The 23698-nt window shown below is 41.0% G+C and overlaps 2 protein-coding genes across 10 annotated transcripts in view; one reads left to right on the top strand and one right to left on the bottom strand.

Annotated features, from left to right (window-relative positions):
• LOC100116528 (glutamate receptor 1) overlaps positions 1-23698 on the top strand; it is a 332198-nt gene that overhangs the window by 269744 nt on the left and 38756 nt on the right. The gene's annotated exons all lie outside the window — the stretch shown is intronic.
• Positions 1271-4916, bottom strand: LOC103317781. 3 transcript variants are annotated; one of them, XR_004226383.1, is made up of 7 exons: positions 4842-4916; positions 2669-2790; positions 2469-2609; positions 2214-2396; positions 2054-2127; positions 1569-1975; positions 1271-1474 (listed from the first exon to the last, which is right to left on the bottom strand). XR_004226383.1 is itself a non-coding variant. In XM_031921261.1 (2 exons), exons 1-2 carry the CDS (start codon positions 2852-2854, stop codon positions 2430-2432), a joined length of 366 nt encoding a protein of 121 aa, XP_031777121.1. In that variant the 5' UTR covers positions 2855-3264; the 3' UTR covers positions 2414-2429. The 3 variants fall into 3 exon arrangements, 1 of the variants encoding a protein (XP_031777121.1); XR_004226384.1 differs by having other exon boundaries at positions 2054-2141; XM_031921261.1 differs by lacking the exons at positions 1271-1474; positions 1569-1975; positions 2054-2127; positions 2214-2396; positions 4842-4916 and having other exon boundaries at positions 2414-2609; positions 2669-3264.

Consider the following 23698-nt stretch of genomic DNA (forward strand, 5'->3'; position numbering starts at 1 on the left):
TTGACATCATCACTGTAAAATATATGTAATAATTAGTTAAATCTTTCTACGCATAAATTTTTTACATTTAGATTTTATTGAGAAAATAAACTTACTCGAGGGTCTGTTCTTCTAAATGAAGTAGAGTAGTGTCAAAAGCATCGCAACAAGATCTTGCTGTGGTGTCTAAACCCATAACTTTAGATACTATAAAGTTATAAAAGATTTCAAGGTCAGGTGAAAACTGGAGATCAAACACGTAGTGCATCTTTACAACAATATCAAATGCAATCATTATGTTGGATCCTACTGCTATTTTGTAATTATCAGCTTTGATAAAAAATTCTCCTGTTCTTTCACATGTGTCCGTAACGAAAATAAGGAAAGGCTGAACAGGATCTTTGTTTTTTGTGTTGGTCACTGCTTGCATTATGTCATCATTAGCCTGTTAAAATATCAATAAAAATAGTATATATTTGTTTAAAAATTACTTTGATATAACTCAAAACCATTACTTTTACAATTCGCAAAAGATTTCCATTAGGGATGGTCTTAGTTGCAAAGTTTGCTTCAAGTTTTATTTTTTTTTGTTCTTTGATTTTTTTTGAATCCTAAAAAAATTAATTTTATTCTTTATTCAGCCAATGTTCCTGACGTAACCGAGGACTACTAGGGATAAGAGTAAGTGCGGCGTATTTATTCTTTATTAATAATATATTCTACCTAATAGTAGTTTTAGCGAACGTTTTTCCGTCATTTGGCTCTCATATGCGCGAATCGACAAGGCAATTCGTGGCTTCAGGACAATACGGTTAGGAGTGATTTTATAATCATTGTTAGACTGCCACGACCTCAGTAGGGAGTTTAGTCCACGGATTTTGAAGGTCACTTTCAGTGCGGAGAGACTAAAGGGCCGATCTGTGACTGCCAGGCCAGAGAGTCGAGTGGCGAGAGGCGTTCGCGCGGGCACATGACTGGGTGTGTATAGCTATAGATATAGAGGAGCGCGCGCACTGCTTCGAGTCCCTTCGGTAGTCCTCGGGAAAGCGTCTTTGTTCTAGCGGGCCCGAGTTTTCGGCGGCGTTTAATGAGTAGAGCGTTAGTTCTCGGCGACAACTTGTGAGAGAAGGTCACACCAGGACCTGATCGTTAGGAGATTTCAATAAAGTCATAATATCTGATCAACAATGATTTCACAGTTTATTTTTGAACCTTAATGTAGTCTTGTCCCATATAGCCAAGATAATAATGTATGTACTTATTGAAAAGATTTTAAACTTACATTGGTCTTTCTTCTCATGTAATTTGGACTCGGCAAGACATTTGGCAGTATTAGAAGGGCTTTCATGTTTGGATCTGCTATGTATCGTATTTGATCTAAAAGCTGTGGCTTTGTAACTTTGCAGTACTTCAGAATCCGTGGAGCATAGTACGATGGGAACGTTCCCAAGAAAGTGACTTTGTCAGTGATCTGATATTGAAATTCTCTAAGTATCTATAAATCAAAATATAAAAAAAACTTATTTATAAGTATGAGGAAAAAAATGTCAAAAGTTATATCAAAACTAAATAAAAAAAATTTTTTTTACCAATTCTCCTTTAAAGTCAGTAAAACGTGGAAACTTATTCAAAATTTCATTCAGCGTTAAATGGTTTTCAGGATCTTTTATCCATTGCTGCCTATTAGATCTGGTTTCGTCCATTAACAGTAGTATTGAAAACTTGTTCGTGTCATTAGGCATTTTGAACTGCAACTCCGAAACCTGTTGATGGATCAATAATTAATGCAATCATAATATTGACATTAGTTAATGTGTTTACGTATTTTTGATTCATAATCTTCTAAACTCAATTCAACTTGTACAATTGAACTATCTGTCAAAGGTCTCTTCTTACCTCTTGTCCTTTTCTTCTCAGAACTTTTTAATGTCTTTCTCGTGGTTTTTAACCTCCACCCAAGAAAACCAGAAGACAACTTTTCATTGTAAAAATGTTCCTACAAAAAAGAACAATTATTACTTAGGATATAAGGATTCCTGCTATACATGAAATAATCATGAATACGAATACTCACATAACCACAACCAGTAGTAGATTTTAGCTTTGGGAAAGAAGTGATTATCGACTTTGCTGCTTTAGTTTTCATCTCTTTAGACGGATAACTGAAATAAATGATCAATATTTTAATTTATTAATAAACAATATTAGACATATAACTATAATAAAAATCTTACGCATCTCCACATTCTAGTTTTAGGTGAGACATAACATTTCTGACAAGAGCTTGGTAATCCACATCTTTCACAATACCTGAATCTAAGATTTTTACTAAACTTTTCTTTGACTTATTCTCTTTGTCCAATTCCTTGATCCATGATCGAACATCATAAAGTTTTGTCCGTAGACTCACTTTCTTTCTATATATTCAAAGTTATTATCATCCAAGCCCTTTAGGTGTACATATTCATAAATGAGGTTAAAAAAAATACCTTTATCAACTTTGAAACTGATGCTTGAGGAGAATCCGTTGAACAGCTCGGTTTTTGCATGATCTCTTGAGACACTTCTTCATCAGTACAATTGTTTGATTCACTTGCAATAATGGACCCATCTTCTTGAACAATACACTCCTGTAATAAAAATATCATTTATTGTTTGTTAAATGCATATAATTGAATATAGAACTTACCACCATAGCGGAAGAATCTTCAATTATTTCCAAAATCTTGTATGCTGGTCCGGTTTTAATATTCATTAACCTCAAATCAGTGCCTGTCAATCTGAGAAGTGTCCTGTCGTCGACCAATTCATCTAAAACATATAATGCATTAAATACAAGGCTCACATAAAATAATAGTTTAATATAAAAGTGCATATGTAATCAACAGATTAATGATTTTCATCAAATTGTCTCACTTATCATCAGCAAATAAGCATTCTAACCTGTAAGTTTTGTTGTGTTTTCTGCTTGATTTGTAGCAGACGACATTTCCACAAGGAAAGTCAAGTGTGCATAGGAGTTGGCTTTAGAAATGTAGTTTGGTTTTTGAAATTTAACTTCATTATTAATAAAAAGTTTAGATAAGTAAGTGACGTAAACTTATATATAAATATTCTGATTGATAATCTTTCCATAAACTAAAGGGCTTTGTGTCAGGAAGATCATCCGTGTTCATCAATATCAATTCAGAACCTTCAGCAAAGCAGTATGCATTTAACGATTCTTCAAGCCACAAAGCTGGACACTTGGCACATAATAACAAAACTTCATTATTGTGAACAATGATTTCTTTAACCTTTCCAAAAACTGGCATTCCTTCATCTGTCGTAATACCTGAACCAATAGCAACTATAGAATTTTCTTTGTACTGCATATTATAAACTTCTATCTTTTTGGTTTTCAAAAGTTGAGTATCGTTATTCAGCCCTTTTAAAATTAAGTGATCTTTACTTAAGGTATCCTCTACAATTTACACATTTTTGTGAGAAGCATTTGAATTTTTGGCGCACTTGATCACCCATTCCCCAAGTTGCTGTTTGGCATATTTGACTCATTTTTATAAGAGTTTTTGCAATGTTTTGATAATTGCAACATACGGATCCTTGTCTTTTATAAAAACTATGTTTTGCTTCATATAACAAACAAGATAATTGGCGTAATGGCCCTGATTTCTGAATACATTGCGGATAATGTGTCAAATGGTGTAATTTATTGATAGCATCAACTTCAGCACCAAAGAGTTGACGGAAAAGTTTATTAAAATCTTTAATCAACTCACCAAGATAGGATAAAATAGTTACATGTAACTTTGGAGCAAATATAATTTCATTTATTCTGTTTAACAGCAAGATAATCTGTAAGTATTCGTTATCCTCATCAACTATATCTGATATAAGAAATGGAAATATCCTCAATAAACACCAAGTTTGTACGGCTTTTTGGGGGATGGTATGATCTTTCAAGTTACGAAGAGAATTAGCTAAGAAGGTTGGAGATGGTTTTTTTTTTTTTGTTCTATCCTATACTTAAACAAATGAATTCTTTTGTTTAAGGTGTCGATATCAAAATCATAATCTCCAGAAAGAGTTAAATGAAAAATGACTAATTTCAAGATGAGTTGAGCAGCCCCTTCAAGAATATCATGCATTGGATCAAACACAAAGTTATCCGTGCAATGAAAGTACTTCGATTCATGAAGACAACTGTTTTCTCTGACACCAGTTTATGTCATAGCTTGAGGATTTTCCTTAACCTTTTGCACACGTTCTTCATACAACTCTCGAGTTCAAGGTTGAAAGTGATCAAGCAAACCTGATAACAAATCATGTCTCTTGATCATACATAACCTGCAAAAATGTCGAGCAGAAGGACTAAGCAGACCAAAAAGTTGATGAGCAGCCAGACTATCAGCACAAACACAAGCTAATGAAGCTCTCAGCACGCTTCTGGAATAATATGATGGGCTTTAATGTGACGAACCAAGGAAGAATATCGAAGAAAATGTTTATCACAAACTCCATTTAAACATCTAAAACCTGAACTTTGATTCTCAGAAATATTTATACCATGGATTCTACGATAATGACATTTTAACTCCTGTATACCATGAACTTTATCATGACACCTACAGCAAATCTACTGATCCATATTTAACTTTTTATTAATTCAGAAAATGTTATAGGTTAAGGTAAATGAGGGACCGAAAAGGACTCAATTTCATCGAATGTTGTCAGACTTATTCAGTGAGCCTGAAATATTGGTTTTTCTTTGAAAATTTCTTTTTTAATATGAATTTTAAGTGTACTATACTTTCTTTAGGCAAAAATGTAAGACTAATATTTAAATTTGACAAAGTATTTACCCTTCAAGATATCCACAACGTCAGCAGGAACACCTTTTGTCAGTAAGAAGCTAGCCAAAACTTCGCAATCAGTTAACGTATCCTGAAGAGAATTTGAATTGATGTCGACTCATAACCTCAAAACGTTGACCGAGCTTATAACACCAAAAGAATAAGTTTAATACACTTACCTCTGGTAATTTGCTATAGGTCAACGACATTCTGCATACATGTAAATGAATTTAGTTAATAACTAAGAAATTGCCATCACTATTAAACATAAAAACTGCCTGTTAGCATCAAGGCTCGAGGTCGACGTTTTAACTGAAATGAACGGCGTCAATTTTATTGTGTCATGCGCGCCGCGAATCACTCGATACCGAGTGATTCAAACAAAGAAAATCTTATCACTCGATAAATTTAAGTCATTTTAACGACTCTATTCTGAAAGTCACAGAAAATAACTTTTTAAGAGTGATTTATGTTATATAATGACTCAAATTAGAGTTATATAGCCGATCACTCTTTTAAAGAGTGAAAAAATCACTCTTGTAGATTTAGAGAGTACGCTTCGTTTAAATGATATCTGAAAGGGTAATTAACGAGCTCGAGCGTTGGCGTTACTGCTTTGTGGAATTTGATGAAATTTTCGCTTCTCCTTTCGAATTTGATGGGCAAATTTAGTTTGACTCTGTTGCATGATGATACAAAGAGTTTTAGTAAAAAGGGCAGTTTTTTTAAATGAATTCTGGAAAAGAAGATCGTCTTGATGTACTCGGACGTTTCTACTTATCCCCATCCAGCAAGCACTATTAAAGTCTCCGAAAAGCAACGTCCTGTCCCAAACATCTATCTTGTCCTCAACCCCCTATGAATGTAACGCACGTGAAAGCCGAAATACGTCAATCCCCTTTTTCCCCGATCCGACAAAACGAGTTATACCAGAGTCACGAAACATCTCCGGGCCTTTGCTTACAACGTCAAAAGCGGAGCGATACGTTTTGGCCGAACAGCTAATAAACGAAATCGCTCTTTCTCTCTTTCTCGCATACACTAGTCTGCGTTGCCAATCCGTCAACGATTTCTGCGCCGGGGAGTCGAGACCCTTAGCGCGGATTTTTCACATTTCCTCCGGCGCCCACACCCTCGGACGCATCTCTGATCTCCTCCTATTTTTCATACCCACTCGCGTATAGCTTTCTCCCTCTCACTCTCTCTCTCTCTCTCTCTCTCTCTCTCTCTCTCTCTCTCTCTCTCTCTCTCTCTCTCTCTCTCTTTCTGTTTATCCATCTATCTATGTAGCCGTCTCCGCATCAATTTACCAATCCGTCTTCCCTTTCCGGCTGCTATCTCCTTCTCACTCCCCCGAGTGTGTAGCGCCGCTCGATACTGCGAATCAGCCGAAATGTAGACGTGTGTTGCCGCGTCGTATACGCTCATCCCTCTCACTCTCTCTCTCTCTCTCTCTCTCTCTCCCTCTCTATTCGTCTCGCTGGTTCTTGTCTCGGCATACACTCGGGTGATGGATGGATTTGGAAATTCATTTTCTTGTACTTTGGATTTATTGGTGTGATTATTGAGGAGTCGAGAATTGCGTTATTAATGACGGGCATATTTCTCGGACGATTATGGTGAATTACACCCTTTGCAGATATCATCGCTCGCGCGCGCTTGACTTACTCACCCTAATGGCACACAGTAGCATAGCTCGAACGTATTAGCGTCGAATGTAATGTAATCTACTTGTCGCGCTTGATCGCATGTCTGAATGCGAAGAATTTTCGATGCGTAAAACAGCACATACGAAATTTTCAATCTCACTTCAGCCATCAGTCGCAACGTCGAGTTCGCGTAACAAAATACTCGACTGTCAGTGAAATTCAATTTGGCCAACAGCAGCAGGCTCGCGGTATCGACGGGATGGATTTACAGTCAAAATTAACGTTACATAGAAGTCTTTGGAATTGAACGATCGAGTGAACTTACCTGTAAGTGAAACCTCGATCACAATTGTACGATTTGCCTCGTCCGAAGAGATCAAATTGTAGTATCGCTCACTGAGCGTTCTGCCACAGGAATTTTTAAAGAATACTTTCTTATTCTTTTGTCTCACTCGTTGCTATGGAGTAACAGCTGTTGACGCTTTATTAGTTTTAAAGCTTACAAATTGTGAAAATTCTTGGGAGGGAAATTCTTAATTAGTTACTAATATAAGGGAGGGTTTGATCTCTTCGGACAAGGCAGATCGTACAATTGTGATCGAGGTTTCACTTACAGGTAAGTTCACTCGATCGTTCAATTGTACTTCTCTGCCTCGTCCTCAAAATCAAATTTTAGATGTTTAAAGTTTCAATTTTTACAATTTATCATTGGCACTTAAGTCAATAATGTAAATACACAATTCTTATTATTCAAAAACAATTATTTAATTAACTCAATAACATATAAGAAGTTATAACTTTGTACGTGTACAGTAAGACGCAAATTCTTCTTGGTTGTTAAGCGGTTTGTTATAAAATTGTGCAAATACCGAAGAATTATTCGACCATCCGTCCGCTTTCCGAATAGTTTCGATGTTTATTCCAGTCCTAGCAGCAGCCGACGTAGACACGTGGCGCGTGCTATGAGCAGTAAAATTTGACGTATCTACGCCGCTTTCTCTTAAAATATCCTTTTATCCACCGACTTATAGATCGCGTTGTCGCAGAATGATACGGTTTTTTGAATGTAATAATTAAATTATTCTCGTTTGCTGGTCTGAGAGTTGCGGTTTTCTGAATATAATTGTGTAAAGTTTTCGCGGGACAAATACTTTCTTGATCAGTGAAAAACGGAATTTTTAACAATGGCTGTTCTCTTAATCTATTACTCGTTTTTATCCTATCTGGTATTTTGATTTTTATTTCTTTTTCGCTTTTCTTGATATTTTCTAATTTAATTTTTGATAATGTTTGTACACGTTTAGCTGTGGTTAACGCTAGTAGTATTACAAGTTTTTTAGTTAATTTTTCCAAAGATAAGGTGGTATTAGGGAACCAATCAGATATAAATTTTATTTTATCAATTTTTCTGTATACAGCAAAACAAAAATACGTTTTTACGTGCGTACAAGTCCTACAACCGCAGCATAAATAAAAATTAAAATGTGGAGCATTTATGAATTTGTTCAATTTTTTGAGGTTCAAAATAAACCGATAATCTCCGTTTGATTTTTCACGCAAAAAGTAAGTCGAAATAAATTGATTACGGCTAGGTTTACATATCGATATTGCATCTTTTTTAAGTAACATAAGTTTTGAATTTTCGCATGGTAAATTCTCGGTTTCCGAAAAAGATGGTTCTGGCGGTATATTAGACTGTATTACATTGCGACTAAACGTAATTTTATAACCTCGTACACAAGAGAACGAAACGGTCACTGGTCATTTTTTGCCAAGATTTCTCGAATAATACAATTCGACCTCCGATTTTACTCACGTCTTCGATTACTTCTTCCTGTAGTTCTTGTTCTGGCTCCGATTGTTGTATTGTCGTTTCTGCCCCCTCGAATAGCGTGAGTATGTCGTGTTGCGTCTGAGGGGGCCCCGGAAGTTTAAATCGGCTCGTTGTTTGGGTTGGTTCCCGTTGTAGTTTTTTGGCCCATAATAGTTTTCGGATCTCTTCTCAAAACTGTCCTGTTTTGCAACGTCATTCCCAATCTTCTCGACTTCCTTCGCAACCTTTAATTTTTCGGAAAAATTATGACCAAAAAGAAAATCATCGATCTCGGTTTCGTCAGCTACGCTGATCGCTAGTTGTTTTAGTGCTGGAGATATAAGCGCCCTTCTGGATACCGAAATTTGATGGTGTAAATCTGATAATAATTTACCAGCATCGCTTATTAGTACAAAAATTGATTTTATCGCATCAGTGATATCTATTTTATCTTCCGACATCAATTTCGATAATGCGTTAGCTATAGCTGAGAGTGCTGAACCTAGCTAATTTTTAATTAATACTTGAGAATTGTCTCTACGTTGCATCGCTGTATGGGACAAGACTACATTAAGGTTCGAAAATAAACTGTGAAATCATTGTTCATCAGATATTATGACTTTATTGAAATCTCCTAACGATCAGGTCCTAGTGTGACCTTCTCTCACAAGTTGTCGCCGAGAACTGACGCTCGGGCCCGCTAGAACAAAGACGCTTTCCCTAGGGCTACCGAAGGGACTCAAAGCAGTGCGCGCGCTCCTCTATATCTATAGCTATACACACCCAGTCATGTGCCCGCGCGAACGCCTCTCGCCACTCGACTCTTTTACCTGGCAGTCACAGATCGGCCCTTTAGTCTCTCCGCACTGAAAGTGACCTTCAAAATCCGTGGACTAAACTCCCTACTGAGGTCGTGGCAGTCTAACAATGATTATAAAATCACTCCTAACCGTATTGGCCTGAAGCCACGAATTGCCTTGTCGATTCGCGCATATGAGAGCCAAATGACGGAAAAACGTTCGCTAAACCTACTAATAGGTAGAATATATTATTAATAAAGAATAAATACGCCGCACTTACTGTTATCCCTAGTAGTCCTCGGTTACGCTTTACTAACTCCTGATTTAATCTCTGAATTCAATATTGGCGCTTTAAGCGAACTACAATTTCCCGGAATCAAGTACTTTTTGAATAAATTTTCTTTTGATTCTTTTGAGAAACCTTTCTGGCAAATTTGTTGCCATATTTTCGCAATTTCTTCATGCGTAGGAGGTCCTGTTTCCAGCTCTTGGACGGACTCGCCCAATAAATTAAGCAATTGAGAGTTTGCTTTGGGCTGATTTTCGTTATTTGAAGAGGGCTCGCCTGGTTTGTCCTTGGACTTTGATACCTTTTTCTGTTGTTGACCTTTATCTCGTGTACTTCCTTCAATATTCGAAGGAGAAGGAGAGCGTGATGTGCAGCTTGACGAGCTCCGCTTTGACGAGCGTGAAAAACTGCGCGAACTGCGACTTACTTACGACCTGCTGTAGCTAGCAGAATAGTCGCTGGGACTCCGTGAAGATGGGCTGCTTACATCATATCGTCCACGACCCGGCGAGCCTCTCGAGCGACGCTCGTGATCGCTTTCAGGCAAGCATCGTCCACGATCCGGCGAGCCTCGAGGGCGACGCTCGTGGTCGCTTTCAGACAGATATCGTTCATGCGCACTGCTCGACTTCCTAGGCTTTTTTTTTATGCCTATACGCAGATAAGCAACCTCTGGCGTAGCTGGCACTCCTTTTCCCATAGGAATGATTTGAGGTTCGTCGATCACGCTGACGTTTCCTCGATCCGTGTGGGCTTCTGCTGCGTGAGCGTCGTCGAGGCTGCTCCGGAGTGCGATGATGGGGGCGTTGACGTGGTCTTTTATTTTCTGATCGATCAAGACTTCGATTTCTTTTCCTTTTATGAAATGGTGATGATCAGAAATTTGCAGAGAGTGAGTAAGGTTAAACGTGTGGCTTTCAACGCACAGAAAAGCGTAATGAAGCGTCAACAGCTGTTACTCCATAGCAACGAGTAAGACAAAAGAATAAAAAAGTTTATTCTTTAAAAATTCCTGTGGCAGAACGCTCAGTGAGCGATACCACAATTTGATCTTGAAGACAAGGCAGAGAAGTACAATCGACACTGATGATATCCGTGAAATCCAATAGTTTATCCGAATTAATTCTGTTTACAAACTTCGAGGGCTCTTTGAACGGTTACACCAAATTCTCTTCGAATCGAATTTATTTAACAATTACACGAATATTACACCGTTACAGGCTCAAAGCGGCTACACATATATACGGTCGCTCTGCGTGAACACACGCGTATGTTATCTTCAATACAGCCATATCGTCGTCTAATTCATCCTTAATTCGCGTATTCAGAGAGCGTACACCCCAGGTCTAAGCCATTAATCAGTCACCCAATCAATCAATCAATCAATCAATCAATCAATCAATCTACCTCCAACTGTTTGTCTATCTGTCTAAGTGTCCTCTCTCTCCCCCCCCCCTCTCTTTCTCTCCTTCGACTCAAAGCAAGTATACGTACGCGCACGCGGACTGCGCGCGCATTCCTCCTTCATCCGGCCGCTTGACGTGATAAACACACAGCAGAGATCAAGAACCTTATAGGCAGCGACTGAGGCGGGATGCCGGGCACGCGCACATAACATCCACTTAGCCGTGCATTACCCGAATGAGAATATCGCGGCCACGTCTGCGTCTGCGATAGACGTCGGAGTCTTTGGCCCGTTTCTCTCTCTCTCTCTCTCTCTCTCTCTCTCTCTCTCTCTCTCTCTCTCTCTCTCTCTCTCTCTCTCCACACTAATGCAACCTGTAATCTGAGTAATGGCGCAACAGCAGCAGCGGAGGAACAGCGCGAGGAGGATGAACAGGTTATCACAGGCTCAACTGTGCGAGCGCAGCCTGCGTAAGGATAACTCGATTGCCGGAGAGAGAGAGAGAGAGAGAGAGAGAGAGAGAGAACGTCTCCTCGACGTCGTCAACGCTGAGCTGCTGTCTCGGCACGATGTATACATACTGTTCTCTCTCTAACTCTCCGCCAACCCTATATCGTGTGTGTATACGTACATAGGCGGGCCGCGTGTATATCTATTATCTTAGCGACGTAGCCGAAGCGAGCATCAAATTCCGCGAGCCATATCTCCGCCGACGCAGCATCCATCTCTCGCTTGCTCGCTAATTTCTCATGTTCGGCTATAACTGCCGGTATATACTCTGCAGTTGGCCGGATTTGCATCGGGGAACGATGCGGATCCGGCCGAGTGTATCTATACGTCTGCTCTCGAGAGTAAGGTATAATAATGTAAGGAGTGCACGGCGGCCGCGGGTATTTTGAAATTATGTGATGCTATGCGGGAGGAGAGAATGTGCCAGGTGCCGAGATTCGGGTTTATTGATGGGAGGATATACAGGGACCTTCATCGACGTGAAGGTCCGGAGGGGAAATCTGAGAGAGAATTTTGAGATCGAAGATATCGAAGTGCGAATTTCCCACGGCCAAAGAACAAAAGCTAATACCATATACCGCAGCACGAATATGTTGAGCAGTTAAAACCGGATCAGCCCACAAATTTATTGCAATTACACTCGCTGCGTGTATCCCACGCAAATCACATCGGATCGTTGCTCATAATTAAAATTTGAATCGGACGTTCCGGATACAATACGTACTTGATCGAGATAGTATTTTCCAGCGCTGCAAGCCGAGCGGTATTGTATTTGTTCCAGGAGCAATTAGCGCGTTGCTAAATATTTATCTTGAAAATGCAGTGCGTTATGGCTAAAACCTCTCGAGGAAACAACGGCGTTTGGGTATAGGAGGATTTCGCCTTTTCGCTCATCATTTTCGACTCTCCAGGGTATACCAGCGAGAGATTGCTATACACTGCATTTGCAAATCCCACTCGGTTCGAAAATTGAACGCTTTTAGCGCGAAATAATGAAAAACGACGCTGTTATGCCTTCGACTATGTTATGCCAGAGGATTACGCTGATTATGTTTTTCGAGTGGAGTTATAGTATCGCGATGTACTCGTTGTAATATAGAATCGCGCTAATTTCGAGTTCGTGATCGGCTGTAAAGGTGAACATTCAAAATTACACGCCAAAGTACGCCGTATTCAATTTAACACGACATTACGCGTATATGAAAAACTGAAATACACTCGAACGAAATTTCCAAACAGCCAATCACTCGACTCGCCCTGACATACGCTGTATACGAAATGCTGACATTTGCATACGTGCGCATATCTATAACCCCCCTTCGGAAAAGCGTAATACGCCCTCCCAAAAGAACGCGACCCTTGATGACTGCAGCTTTCAGCAGCGAGTATAGTAGTAGTAGTGCAGATTCACTCGGTCTCTTTCCCACATGAACGGTATGGTTTCACCAAAGCGATATAGAGATGAGAGAGAGAGAGGTTCGTTGCGCGTTTTCATCGCGTCGCTTGCGCGCAAAACAGACGAGGCGTATAATAAAGAATAAAGAGAACGAAAAGGGTGACATGCAAGGGAGAGAAAGAGAGAAAATTCAGCAGAGTGAAAATCTGTCGTTGACATTTTCCTGCAGAGTGTAGTATACCCTGTACCGGTGCGCGCCGATCGTTTTCCGTTTCCATAAATACGCGCAGACCACGGACGCGTATTTTTGGCGGATCAGCGTCGCTCGCTTCTCTGATTCCGCGCCGTGCTATGATTCGACGCGAGAGATGGCGATCGTAGATTTTCGTACACGTCGCTCTCGTGATATGCTTTTTGCGTTCGATAACGACGCGAAAAAGGGGGAATTTTTGGAATTTAATCTACGAGTGCGTGGAGCGAGATCTGCGAAAATTTGTTTTTTTTTCTCTCTCTCTCCATTTTTGGAGAAGAGAATGCGTTTATTGCAGCTTATGGGGGTTGCGCGCGAGATTAGAACGCTTTTATTAAAATTACTTGTTTTAAAAATTTGTTTTAGAAAACAAGCAGTGTTTTAGGATTAAAAAGCTTTCAGGAACGATTTCGTAAATGTATAAAGACCGAGTGCACTTCTTCCCGAAAAATAAACGGTCGTACTGTTTTGATCCGTTCAAACGTAAAAAGTTCCTAAAAAGCTCCGTTATTTAATGTTACCCAATCACGCAGCCGCGTGTTCGGTCCGCAAACACCGACAAAGAAAAAAAGACTTCGATTCGTGTGTGGTCGACCGATTAGGTGTTGGCAAGGAAATTCGTTTCACGCTCGACAAGCGCAACAATCGCCGCCAGTGCGAAGAGTGTAAACGATGGCAGAGCCGCTCGTCCCGCGAACCATGCAAATTACTTTAAAGCTGAGCGAATTTTTTCGGCACTTTAGTCTCCGTCGGCCGGCCATTTATCGCAGCCTCAGGCTGCGCCGAGAGTATCGAGTGTCGTTTTCGTTTTATGCGAAAAAAGTGTTATTCGAAGCTTCAATCAACGTTAAAGAGTATCACTGAGAGAAAAGAATCCTTGACACAAAGAAGAATTCTTAACTGTTAAGAAAATTGGATTAAAATATGGAGAAATCCAAGCGTCTTAAAAGTTAGGTTTTCAGATTTTTGAATTTTCGTAACTTTCTTTCCATCGACGTAAAATCACTAGCACTTTATAATTACTTGTTTTCACTTCTTATTATCATTTAATATCGCTCTGAGACTATTCGATGTTAAAAGATTCTTTGCTTTTGCAAAATATATTCGAATGATAGTACGATAAGTGTCATACGAATATAACCTTACACATAACCCGGTTTTCTGTGTGCATGAAACTATCACAAAAGTATTTATGCATACAGAATCTTCGACTTCATCGAACAAGCCCTGCGATATTTTAAATGTTGTGCATCAATATGCTTTCTTTCAGGTACGTAAAAAAAGCATATCACGCATGAAATAGTATAAACGCATGTACGGGTCTCCGATTGCAGCCGACACGTTTCGACGCCTCGCGTAATCGCGTGCCGACGAGTCGCGCTGTTGCTGCACTCGGTTGATAAGTTTTTACCGACAGTGCGCCACAATCGCTCAAAAATTCCTAAATCCTTCACTGGGAGAAAAGAGCGCGCGAGAGCGCTACAATCTGCAGTACAAACGCCGCGGCGCTTTTACGATGCTTGATTTATTCATGATGGCGACGCGCTATCGGCTCTATTGCCCATACTCTTGCAACAATAAACGTCATGAACGCCTTCGCGTCGAGATTGCTCCATCTTGCCTTTGCGAAACGGCCGGGCCGCCAGTATAGAGGAGCGAGTCAATCGTGGCCCTTTATCTGCAGCCGGTGACTTTTGCGTATACGCGAATCACACGTTCGCGTTCTCTCGCTTGGAGCCTGGCTGGCTTTAACAAAGTCCGAAAGTTACGAGTGAGCATTTAATTAATTTCCCCTCTCGCCCGAGGTATTATTCGATGATTATACAAACAGCGGAGTTTAATAATTTCGCGCTCAGTTTGTTGAGGAATTTCTGCAAGCGAGTGCGCGTTGGTTTCCACGTGTGTGTGTTGGGAGGAGGGGGATTTTTGCGCCAATTTTGGAATTTACTCCCGAGAGGAAATTAATGCGGTGAGCGCGGGCCAAGCGGAGTTCGATTAATTTTGAAGCAATGAAGTTGGTAAATATTTGGTCGAGGGTGGCTGTGCCCCACTGGTTTCCGCCGATTGTTGATGAATAATTCAGTCTCATAATAGAAGGGGTATTTTGCCAGGAATACTGTGGGTTTATTCAAAGGATCCGGGGTAGAAATATATGGACGCGCCGCGCGATAGGTGTGGAAATATTCGGCTTTCGACTATAGGGTATATAATTAGATCCAAACAGTCGGAAAGTTATGATCAAGGATGAAACAACAAAGTTGCAATTAGAAGCAATTATATTGGTTGTGTTAAGTCAGGAGTGGTTATCTGGATAATATTGTTAGAAAATGTGCGTACACACCGCTGCTGCTGAAAACACTGAGATTAGTTTAGCTTTGGCTAATTTTATTCAGATAGTAATCGTAATCTGATTAACGAGGAATTTCGAGAAAAAATTACTTCGATATTCGTTATCTTTATCCACTTTTACATCCAGATAAAAAAATTCCCAGAGGCTGGCACCGGTGTGTAACGCCGAGAAAAATATAACATATCGGAAAAAAGCAAAAGTATAATCCCATCAAAGGCTTTTTCCTATCCAACAACAACAGAAAACCCCGCAACAACCTTGTAACAATCCAGTGACTCCGGAGAAAAGAACGTGACACCTCCCTATCCTACCCTTTTCCCTCGCAGATCTGGTGAAGGGCCTCAAGCCTTTTCTCGCGCACGTCCATCGGCTGGCACACGCTCGACCGCGGTAACGCGTCACCTCTCTCCGCCGTCACTGCGTTCGCGCGTGTGAGCATAAATTTCTTCCCTTTCTGAGCATTTCGAGCGCGAAGGACTCCCTACGAGCATTAAACGAGCTGTCGGGCTCTCGGCGTGTATATAAGACGCCGGCACCGAGTTAAATTGATTAAGCCGAGCTTATGCACCCGAATGAACGGGAGCCGGGTAATCGTCTGTTGCGAGCGAAGCCTGACGAGTGCGCGCGACGTTGCGCAGCGACCTTAGTGCGCTCAGCCGGGTTAATGAAGCACGCCGAGCTGCGCGCGAATGCATGTAATATAACGTGTAACGCGAGAGCGGGAAAATATATTAATGCGGGGATGAAACGAAAGAAATAACATTCACGATTGTGGCAGTTGTTAAAGCTATTTTTTGTTTTAAATATATTTCCTGCAAGCACGTCTCCTGCACATTTCCCAGCATCCGTGAAAATTCTCGTCTTCTCGCACGTGTACTAAACGAACACGTCAGGTAGAATCCAGAATCTCGCGCATCTCATTTAGTAGAAAACTCGTTACCACCACTATACAGTCCCTCCGCGTTGCTCTTCGTCAGTCTCGCTTGAGCTTCGCGCAGCTCTTTCTCTCTGTCACTCGATGAGAAGGTAAGGCCGTGTCACGAGAAGAAGCTCTCGCTCGCTCGCTCGAGGATATCGCGTGTCACGTCGTCAGCTTCGCGCGCAAACCGACACTGAGACGCGACTGCAGCATTTCTCGCGCATACATCCTTCACGCGCGTATGTGGCAGCGACGCGCATCTCACCTCGCTTGGCAATCTTATTAGACAAGTTATCCAATAATGTGACTGTACTACCGGCTGACGGGTTTTCAAACAGTTGGCAATTCAAATGCGCGCTAGTTTGTGCTCGTTCGTTAACGATTTCGCGAGGAGTAGGCGAGCTGCGAAAGATCCGGAGCGCGCTAATGCAGTTTAGCAGTTATACGCGCGGCGCGAGCTTCCATTGCGTGCGGGTATACATGTATATATTGGATCCTTGGCTGCCTCGAGGCAGTTCGCGCTTATATACAAAGCCTTGAGCGCGGATGAGAGATGCAGGGAAACTTTGCCGAAGCTCATGCGCCCGATACTGGACTGCTTTTTTTTTAATCGGTCTTCGTCGGTGAGGATATTGAAGCTTGAAGTTGGACTGGGGTTTTAAGGATTTTTGGAACGCAGACGTTGATCGTAGAGATGGGCGTTAAATGTTTTTTTTTATTTATCCTTTGTTTTATTAATCATGGTTCGATAGCGGACAAATACCCAGAAATTTAATCCGTAACAAACGGTTTTTATGGAAAAATTTTAAAAAACAATTGATAGCCTCGAAAAGCGATATGCCGAGGCCACTCCCCAGAATCCAATCTGATTTACTCTTACCAGAATTCGTTATTTACGCGCATGAAACGAATATCCAGAATAATTGCTATACGTAAAAATATGCACGTGTACACGGAAAGAATTTTACAATAAAATTTACATAGAAATTACGGATCAAAATTACCGTGCTAGCACAGTAACGTAGGGACGGCCTGCCATCTAGAGCACTTTTACTGCATCGGCATAGTAAAATTTTCGGTACTTTTTTATTTTTCTCCATAGCCCCTATATTATGATATTTTATTGTATACATGTTCGTGGTGCATTCTTAACGTCGTATTATTGATATATAAAGGGTTATTTGTATATGACACACTTTGAATCGAGAAATTCGTTGGATTCAACGAGCGTACATCAGGGTTAGATTTGGAGGTTATAGAAGCAGATGACGCACATGGCCGCGCATGAATTTCCTCTGCAGCACGGTAAACATTTTCGACATCAAAAAATGTACAGTGCCGATTCAGTAAAATTTACGGGGAGCAAGATAAATAATATCTTGGGTCAGATAAAAATTTTCGGAAAGACACGGCGGCTCACGATTACCGTGCGATTCCGGTAATTTTTACTGAAGAATTCTTTCCGTGTATGGCGAACTGAATATTTTGAATACAGCTGCATGAAAACCAAGCAAATGCGTACTTTTCAACGAGATCGAATAACTTTTTCATTTTTTCAAATTAGTCGTGAATATTTTTATGGCTGTACAAGGGTATTCAGCAGTCGACTGGCTGAGAGTTTTCGTGAGTATCCATTAAAACATTTTTATATACGCCGTAAATTTTCTCGGCTGCTCAACTTCAACTCTCGTAATTCATTTGTTTATGCCGCTATTTCAAATTAGAGCTAAATGCGCGTAAATTCAATTTCTGACTTTTCTCTCTTTTTTTTTAAAAGGGTGCATGAGAGAACTATATATTAAAATGTACTGCATATGTAGGAAAAATTACTATATTAGATAGTAACGGCAGGTCATACTCGCTCCATGACGATTTTTACTATATTCATAGTAAAAATTGTTAGACTTATATTAAAATTTATTACGTGTTTACTAGAAATTACTACATTATATAGTAAACATTATTTTAAGAATTTCTCCGTGTGCCAGAATTTGAGGTTATAAAGTTCATTTATGCAGTAATCAGAGACCAAAATCTATAATTTTTTGTTTATCTGGTATTATAAGTGATAAAATATCATTCACTGCTATTATTTATGAATTTTGGTAAATTTATTATTAATATTAACTCATGAGTAAATGTGATTAACATATCAGATTTGAAATTTAGTGCACGTGAAAGGGTACTCGAGAACAAATAACTTGTATTACTCGTTTTTGCATGTGTAACTGAATTTGCAATCAAACGAGCAAAAATTCCCTTCAAAATCTGCTTCGATATCATACTCTCCAGTGTATCGAAAATATTCGATAGTCAAAAAATCCATCATCCTCAAAGCCGTGCCTTCGAGAAGGCAAAAACGCCGGCCGTTTCGATTGGAATCCCTAGGACAAAAAACTCCTGCACACCAGACTATTTTCAATCAAACTTTCGAAATATCCTCCCAACATTCTCCGCACAGAACGAAGCGCGAACAAACTTATACGACGCACTCCATAACCCGCAGTCGATCGATGGAAAAAATAAGAGAAAATATCTCTCCGCGTAATTTCTCGCTCGTCTCGCTATATGCGTCGTCAATCGGCACAATTGAACTTCGCAAACAAAAAAATTTACGTCCTCTCCATATCCAGGTTTGTTCCTTGAGCAAATACGTCGTCGGGAAAATCCGCGACCTTTGACGCATAAAGCGATTACGGATCCCGACGCTGCTGTGTACAGCTCTCTCGATACAGCGCGTGAAGACATATAGCAACAAAACAAAACGAAACAAAAATAAAACCCGAGGCGAAAAAAATCACATCAACGGCTCTCGCCGGAGTTGGCCGGGTCGCGTCAAACCCCCTGCGGCCACTCGCTCATAATACACAAAACTATACGCGCGCGAGCGAGCGAGCGCCTCTTTTTTTCCCTGTCCAGCGGAGTCGGCAGATACGCTGAGCGGATAGCGCTCGGCCATGCGCGCGTGCTTTTTGAAGGATACCCCCCCCCCCCCCCACGTCGTGTATCGCGCGTTGGAGCGATAGGTATTTTTTTCATAACTTTAATGGAAGCGTTAGCTCAATGCGAAACTGTATACCCCGCGAGCTGCGTAGAAATTCCTGCTTGTCTATAGATGTACGCATACGTATACTTTTCACATGTATATACACGCGGGTAAAAGCGAGCGGGTATACTTGTGTGCGAGGGTGAGCATCGCTTTTGTATAAGGTGCAGCGATACATCCGATTTCGAGCAGGGGAAAAAGCTTCTGCTTGTTGATTTTTTTCTCTCTTGTACGCATGGGTGGGAGGAAAAAAACGCACTTTTCGATATCGACGGAGAGTACGAGCTCCGAGAGTTGAAAATATTTCATTAAGGCTCGAAAGTGATACAAGTGCCGTTGTGAGCGCGAGTTTATTATTATTATTTTTTTTTCAATACTCGAGCTCGCGCTAATGAATGGAAATAGACTTTTTGAAGCATAAAAGGAGTATCATTCCCTCGTTTGGCTCTCAGCGTGGATATGCTTCAGTTACGAATTCGCATAATTGTTTCAACAAGCATCCTCTTCGCGATGAAAACGAATATCGGATATCGATGTTCGAAATATTAATATGGCTTTTCACTCGCGCGTCGCAGTTCATTCGTTGCAGAAATTCCGGATACTTTTTTCAACGACGAGCTTCGAATTTCCTCGATAAAATGTGTTTTCGTTGTATTTTTTTTTCTCACAAACCATTTCAAAAGCGCACTTGAATTGAATCACACTCTATTCGAAATCCCATTATCTCCGACACGTTTTTGAACTATATATAGCAAGCTAATGAGCGATATTCCTGCGCCATTTGGCAAACCAAAGCGAGCCAATCAAAAGGTAATCCCGCAAGCAGATCTCGCTATGAAAAAACATTACGACAAACGTTAGGCAAGCCGCTTTGGCGGCATCGCAACAAGAATTTCAATTAAACGCTGAAGCAAATTTGCTTGCGCCGTTGTATACTCGTTGTGACTATCCTCTGGATTCCTGACCTCGACTGAAGTAGCAGCACTAGCTGTACAGTCTCTCATTTAATTACTCTTCCTCTTTCGCCTTCCTTTTTTTTCGACTATTTATTCGAAAAAGCTCGAAGCATCGCGGGAGCTTTCCTTTTTTTATCAGTACAGTGTTTGACGAGACGAGTGAATCACCTCGCGGTGGATATATTGCTCTATATGGTTTTTTTCGAACGTACCGGCAATTTATGGCTTTTATGGACTTGGCGCCGCTTTTCAGCTTCGCAAAATGAGTTTAACGTTGGCAAAATGCGAACGTGGGTGGGCGTGTCGACAGCTTTCGAAGTGTGTTTGTGTGTATGTGTGCCTTGGTGGTTCGGATTTTCGCTTTATAGGTAGTTAGGGACATTTTTTTCTATTTTAAGCTTTTGTTTTTAGAGGGTAATTTTGTTGATCAGCTGGTTAGTTTGCTTAAGCATGTGCAAAAATATTCGGTGAGGTTTTTGCCAAACAATAATTTTCTACATGAGTGTACGTTTGTAATTTGAAATTGATTAAAGACTCTATACGTTATTTTTTAGCGAACAAAGTTTTCCCTTAGTGAAATCAATTTTTTCTCTGACAAGTCGTCTAATAAGCTTTTTCAATAAAACTTCAAAAGACTGTAAGATGAAAGTATCATTAAGAAAAATCAATTTCATAAAAGAACAATACCTATATAGAATACGATCTCTCCTAGGGAAAGAGTCGCAGACTCGCTCACGACATCGCATAAATCCGCACATACACATACACGGAACCGGCCGCAAAGCCTAACTCGAACGAAAGAGCATCTGACGAAATAACGAAAGCTCAATAAAGCCGTAGCGCTGCGCGAGCCACATACATATTAACTATAAAATCGAATAATTCGGCGGAGCGCAAGAGATTTCGGTTCGTTAAACAGGCAATTCCAGCGGCTGCCGGCTTTCTTTTTAATTGGCTCGACTCCGGCCCACAAATATACACACCCACCCACGTACGCACGCAAGTATAGCTAGATAACGTGCATCAGGCGCGACCGGGTAGCTTCCGTTTTACGCGGCCACCGCCGCCGGTGCAGCTGTTGAGTCGATACGGTTGGCGGGGAGAAGGGGGGCGTATGGGTATAGAGTGGAGGTGTTTATGTCGGCTTGAATTTCAGTTAATGGCGCGCGTACGTCTGGCTGACGTATCGGGTATTGTTGTCTGCCGCAGAGAAACAGAAAACACGGCCTTTTCAACGGCTTATATGTTTAATCTACCGGGGAGCCAGGGACAGCTATATATGCGTGGTATTCTTGTAAATGACTCGCGGGGGAAGAGAGAGAGAGAGAGAGAGAGAGAGAGAGAGAGAGAGAGAGAGAGAGAGAGAGGGAGAGAGGAACAAATTGGCGGCTGAGAGATATTGAGGAATCGTCGCTCTCCGGTGCGCTGTGTACGCCAGCGGCCCGAATTGATTGATTGATGTTTATTTGAAGCGAGCTATACCGCGTTCCTGCAGGCTGCCGGTGATCAACGGCTGTTTTATTTCCGCCGACTGTCCAAATATTTAGGGGATGAATTTTGACTTTTGCCTACCAGGGTCGAGTATTTATTCTTTGACTTCGGGAGGAAGAGATTTTTGGGTTGCAAGTCACTGTATTTTATACGATGGATGTGCCTTCGTTTACTCCTTTTTCCAAACTCTTTTACTCATCCCGACTTTTCTATTTTCTGTTACAGGTAAGACGCTTTATCTTGTACATATCAGCGTATGTGTGTAAGTACAATCTCGTAAGATCGCGATATCGAGCTTTCATCAACGTTGCTAATAAACGAGACATTCAGAATCGGCCCTCATGCATGAGCGCAGCATATATATACGTATAACTATTACGATTCGACGATTCAAATCTTCATAACCCTGACTGCTATCTCGTGGATCGAACAATAACAACTAGATATTCCCGTACAATAGACCTAGAGAGCACAGTCGTAGTAGCACTTTGGGCGATAGATGAGAGCGATTACATCTCAAGAGTAAGATACAAAAGGAGCTGGTTCGAGCTGGAACCTCAGAGGGGCGAATATGGCACTTCGCCGAAGAATATTTTCCGGGACGAGAGTATAGAGGCCGCGAAGATTCTCTCCCTCTTCGAAAATAGGACGCCCTTGGTTCAATCTTGCAAATATCTTCTGGATGCAGCTTTAAACTTGATTCGTCGCAATTTTCGCTTTTATATTCTGCGGAATTACTCTGCGCCTGTAATTTTTTTTTAATCAATTTTTATATTTTATACTTCGAACGCGATGTCATTTAATTCGAAACAAGACTTTTTAAAAATACTTAAAAAAAAAATTAAAAATAGCGAAAAAAAAACTAAAACGGTCTTCCGAAGAGAGGTCGAAACTTCCGTCGCGCGCTGCAGCTGAACTTGTAATTACACCATCAGCCGTTGCTTAATTACATAAACGCGAAATATACGAGCAGCGCTCTCGGAAAGTGCGTAAAGTCCCCTGTAAAATCCCTTTGACGCTCGTATAACCAAAGCGGAAACTTCCGAGCCATCAAGTTGCGCTTGTTCCCTCCTCGATCGACGCTGCACACGCACACACGTACACGACTACACCAGAGAGGTGCTGATGATGAAAGAGTTCTGCTATGCGCGCGCGATTCAAACGAGTAAAAGTGAATCTATGTACATACTCCAGAATCAACTAACGAAGTAAACCGAGTTTATTTCTGGAAGCGTGAGAGGGAGAGAGAGAGCTAGTGTCGCGCTCCAAGGAACTGTGACCCGCCGCGTGTGCTGCGAGTAACGCGTGCCATTGTGGATGAGGCGCGCCTCGCAAATTTCCCTCGGCACTAGCCGTGAATCTACCTCTCTGTGTGCTTGTTTGTATACGTGTGTTGCTGCAGCGGCACTTGCTGAAGAGCGAAGAGATGCCGCGTGTAGTTCTGTGAATGCCGGGCAATTACAGCGAAAGCGAACGCTTGCGAGTAGTGTAAATGTAAAAGTAATTAAGTGCTCGCGTTGCGGGAATGTGTAATGACGGATTTTTGCTGATGGTTGCGTTTTTTAATGGAGATCCAGGAATTCTGGGTCGCTTGGCTTTTTGAAATTGTTCAAGATTTTCCAGAACTGTCGTCGAAATTGCGACAGAGTGTTAGGCAGTGGTTTAATAATTAGTGGACACCCCAAAAATACGCTAATAAGTGCACAGGAACAAAGCACGAAGGAGCTTCCATTTCTATGCAGAGCCAGAGACTCTTCGCTGGCTCTTGTAAAGACCGTGCGCTTATCACTTTGAGCGTTGTTTACACAGCCAATCTACCGGGCGCACTATTCCTTTCTTCTCGCGCCACCGTAGTTTACGCGGCGCAATTACTTTCTTGTACCGAGCAATTACCTCGAAATAATTAACCTCCGAATTTTGCCGCCTCTACTCTCCTCGAGTCTTTAGCCGTTCGACTTGATTAATTCATTCAATCTCCTAACGAAGCTTGTC

Source organism: Nasonia vitripennis, chromosome 1, assembly GCF_009193385.2.
Source record: "Nasonia vitripennis strain AsymCx chromosome 1, Nvit_psr_1.1, whole genome shotgun sequence".
NCBI classification, from domain to species: Eukaryota; Metazoa; Arthropoda; class Insecta; order Hymenoptera; family Pteromalidae; genus Nasonia; species Nasonia vitripennis.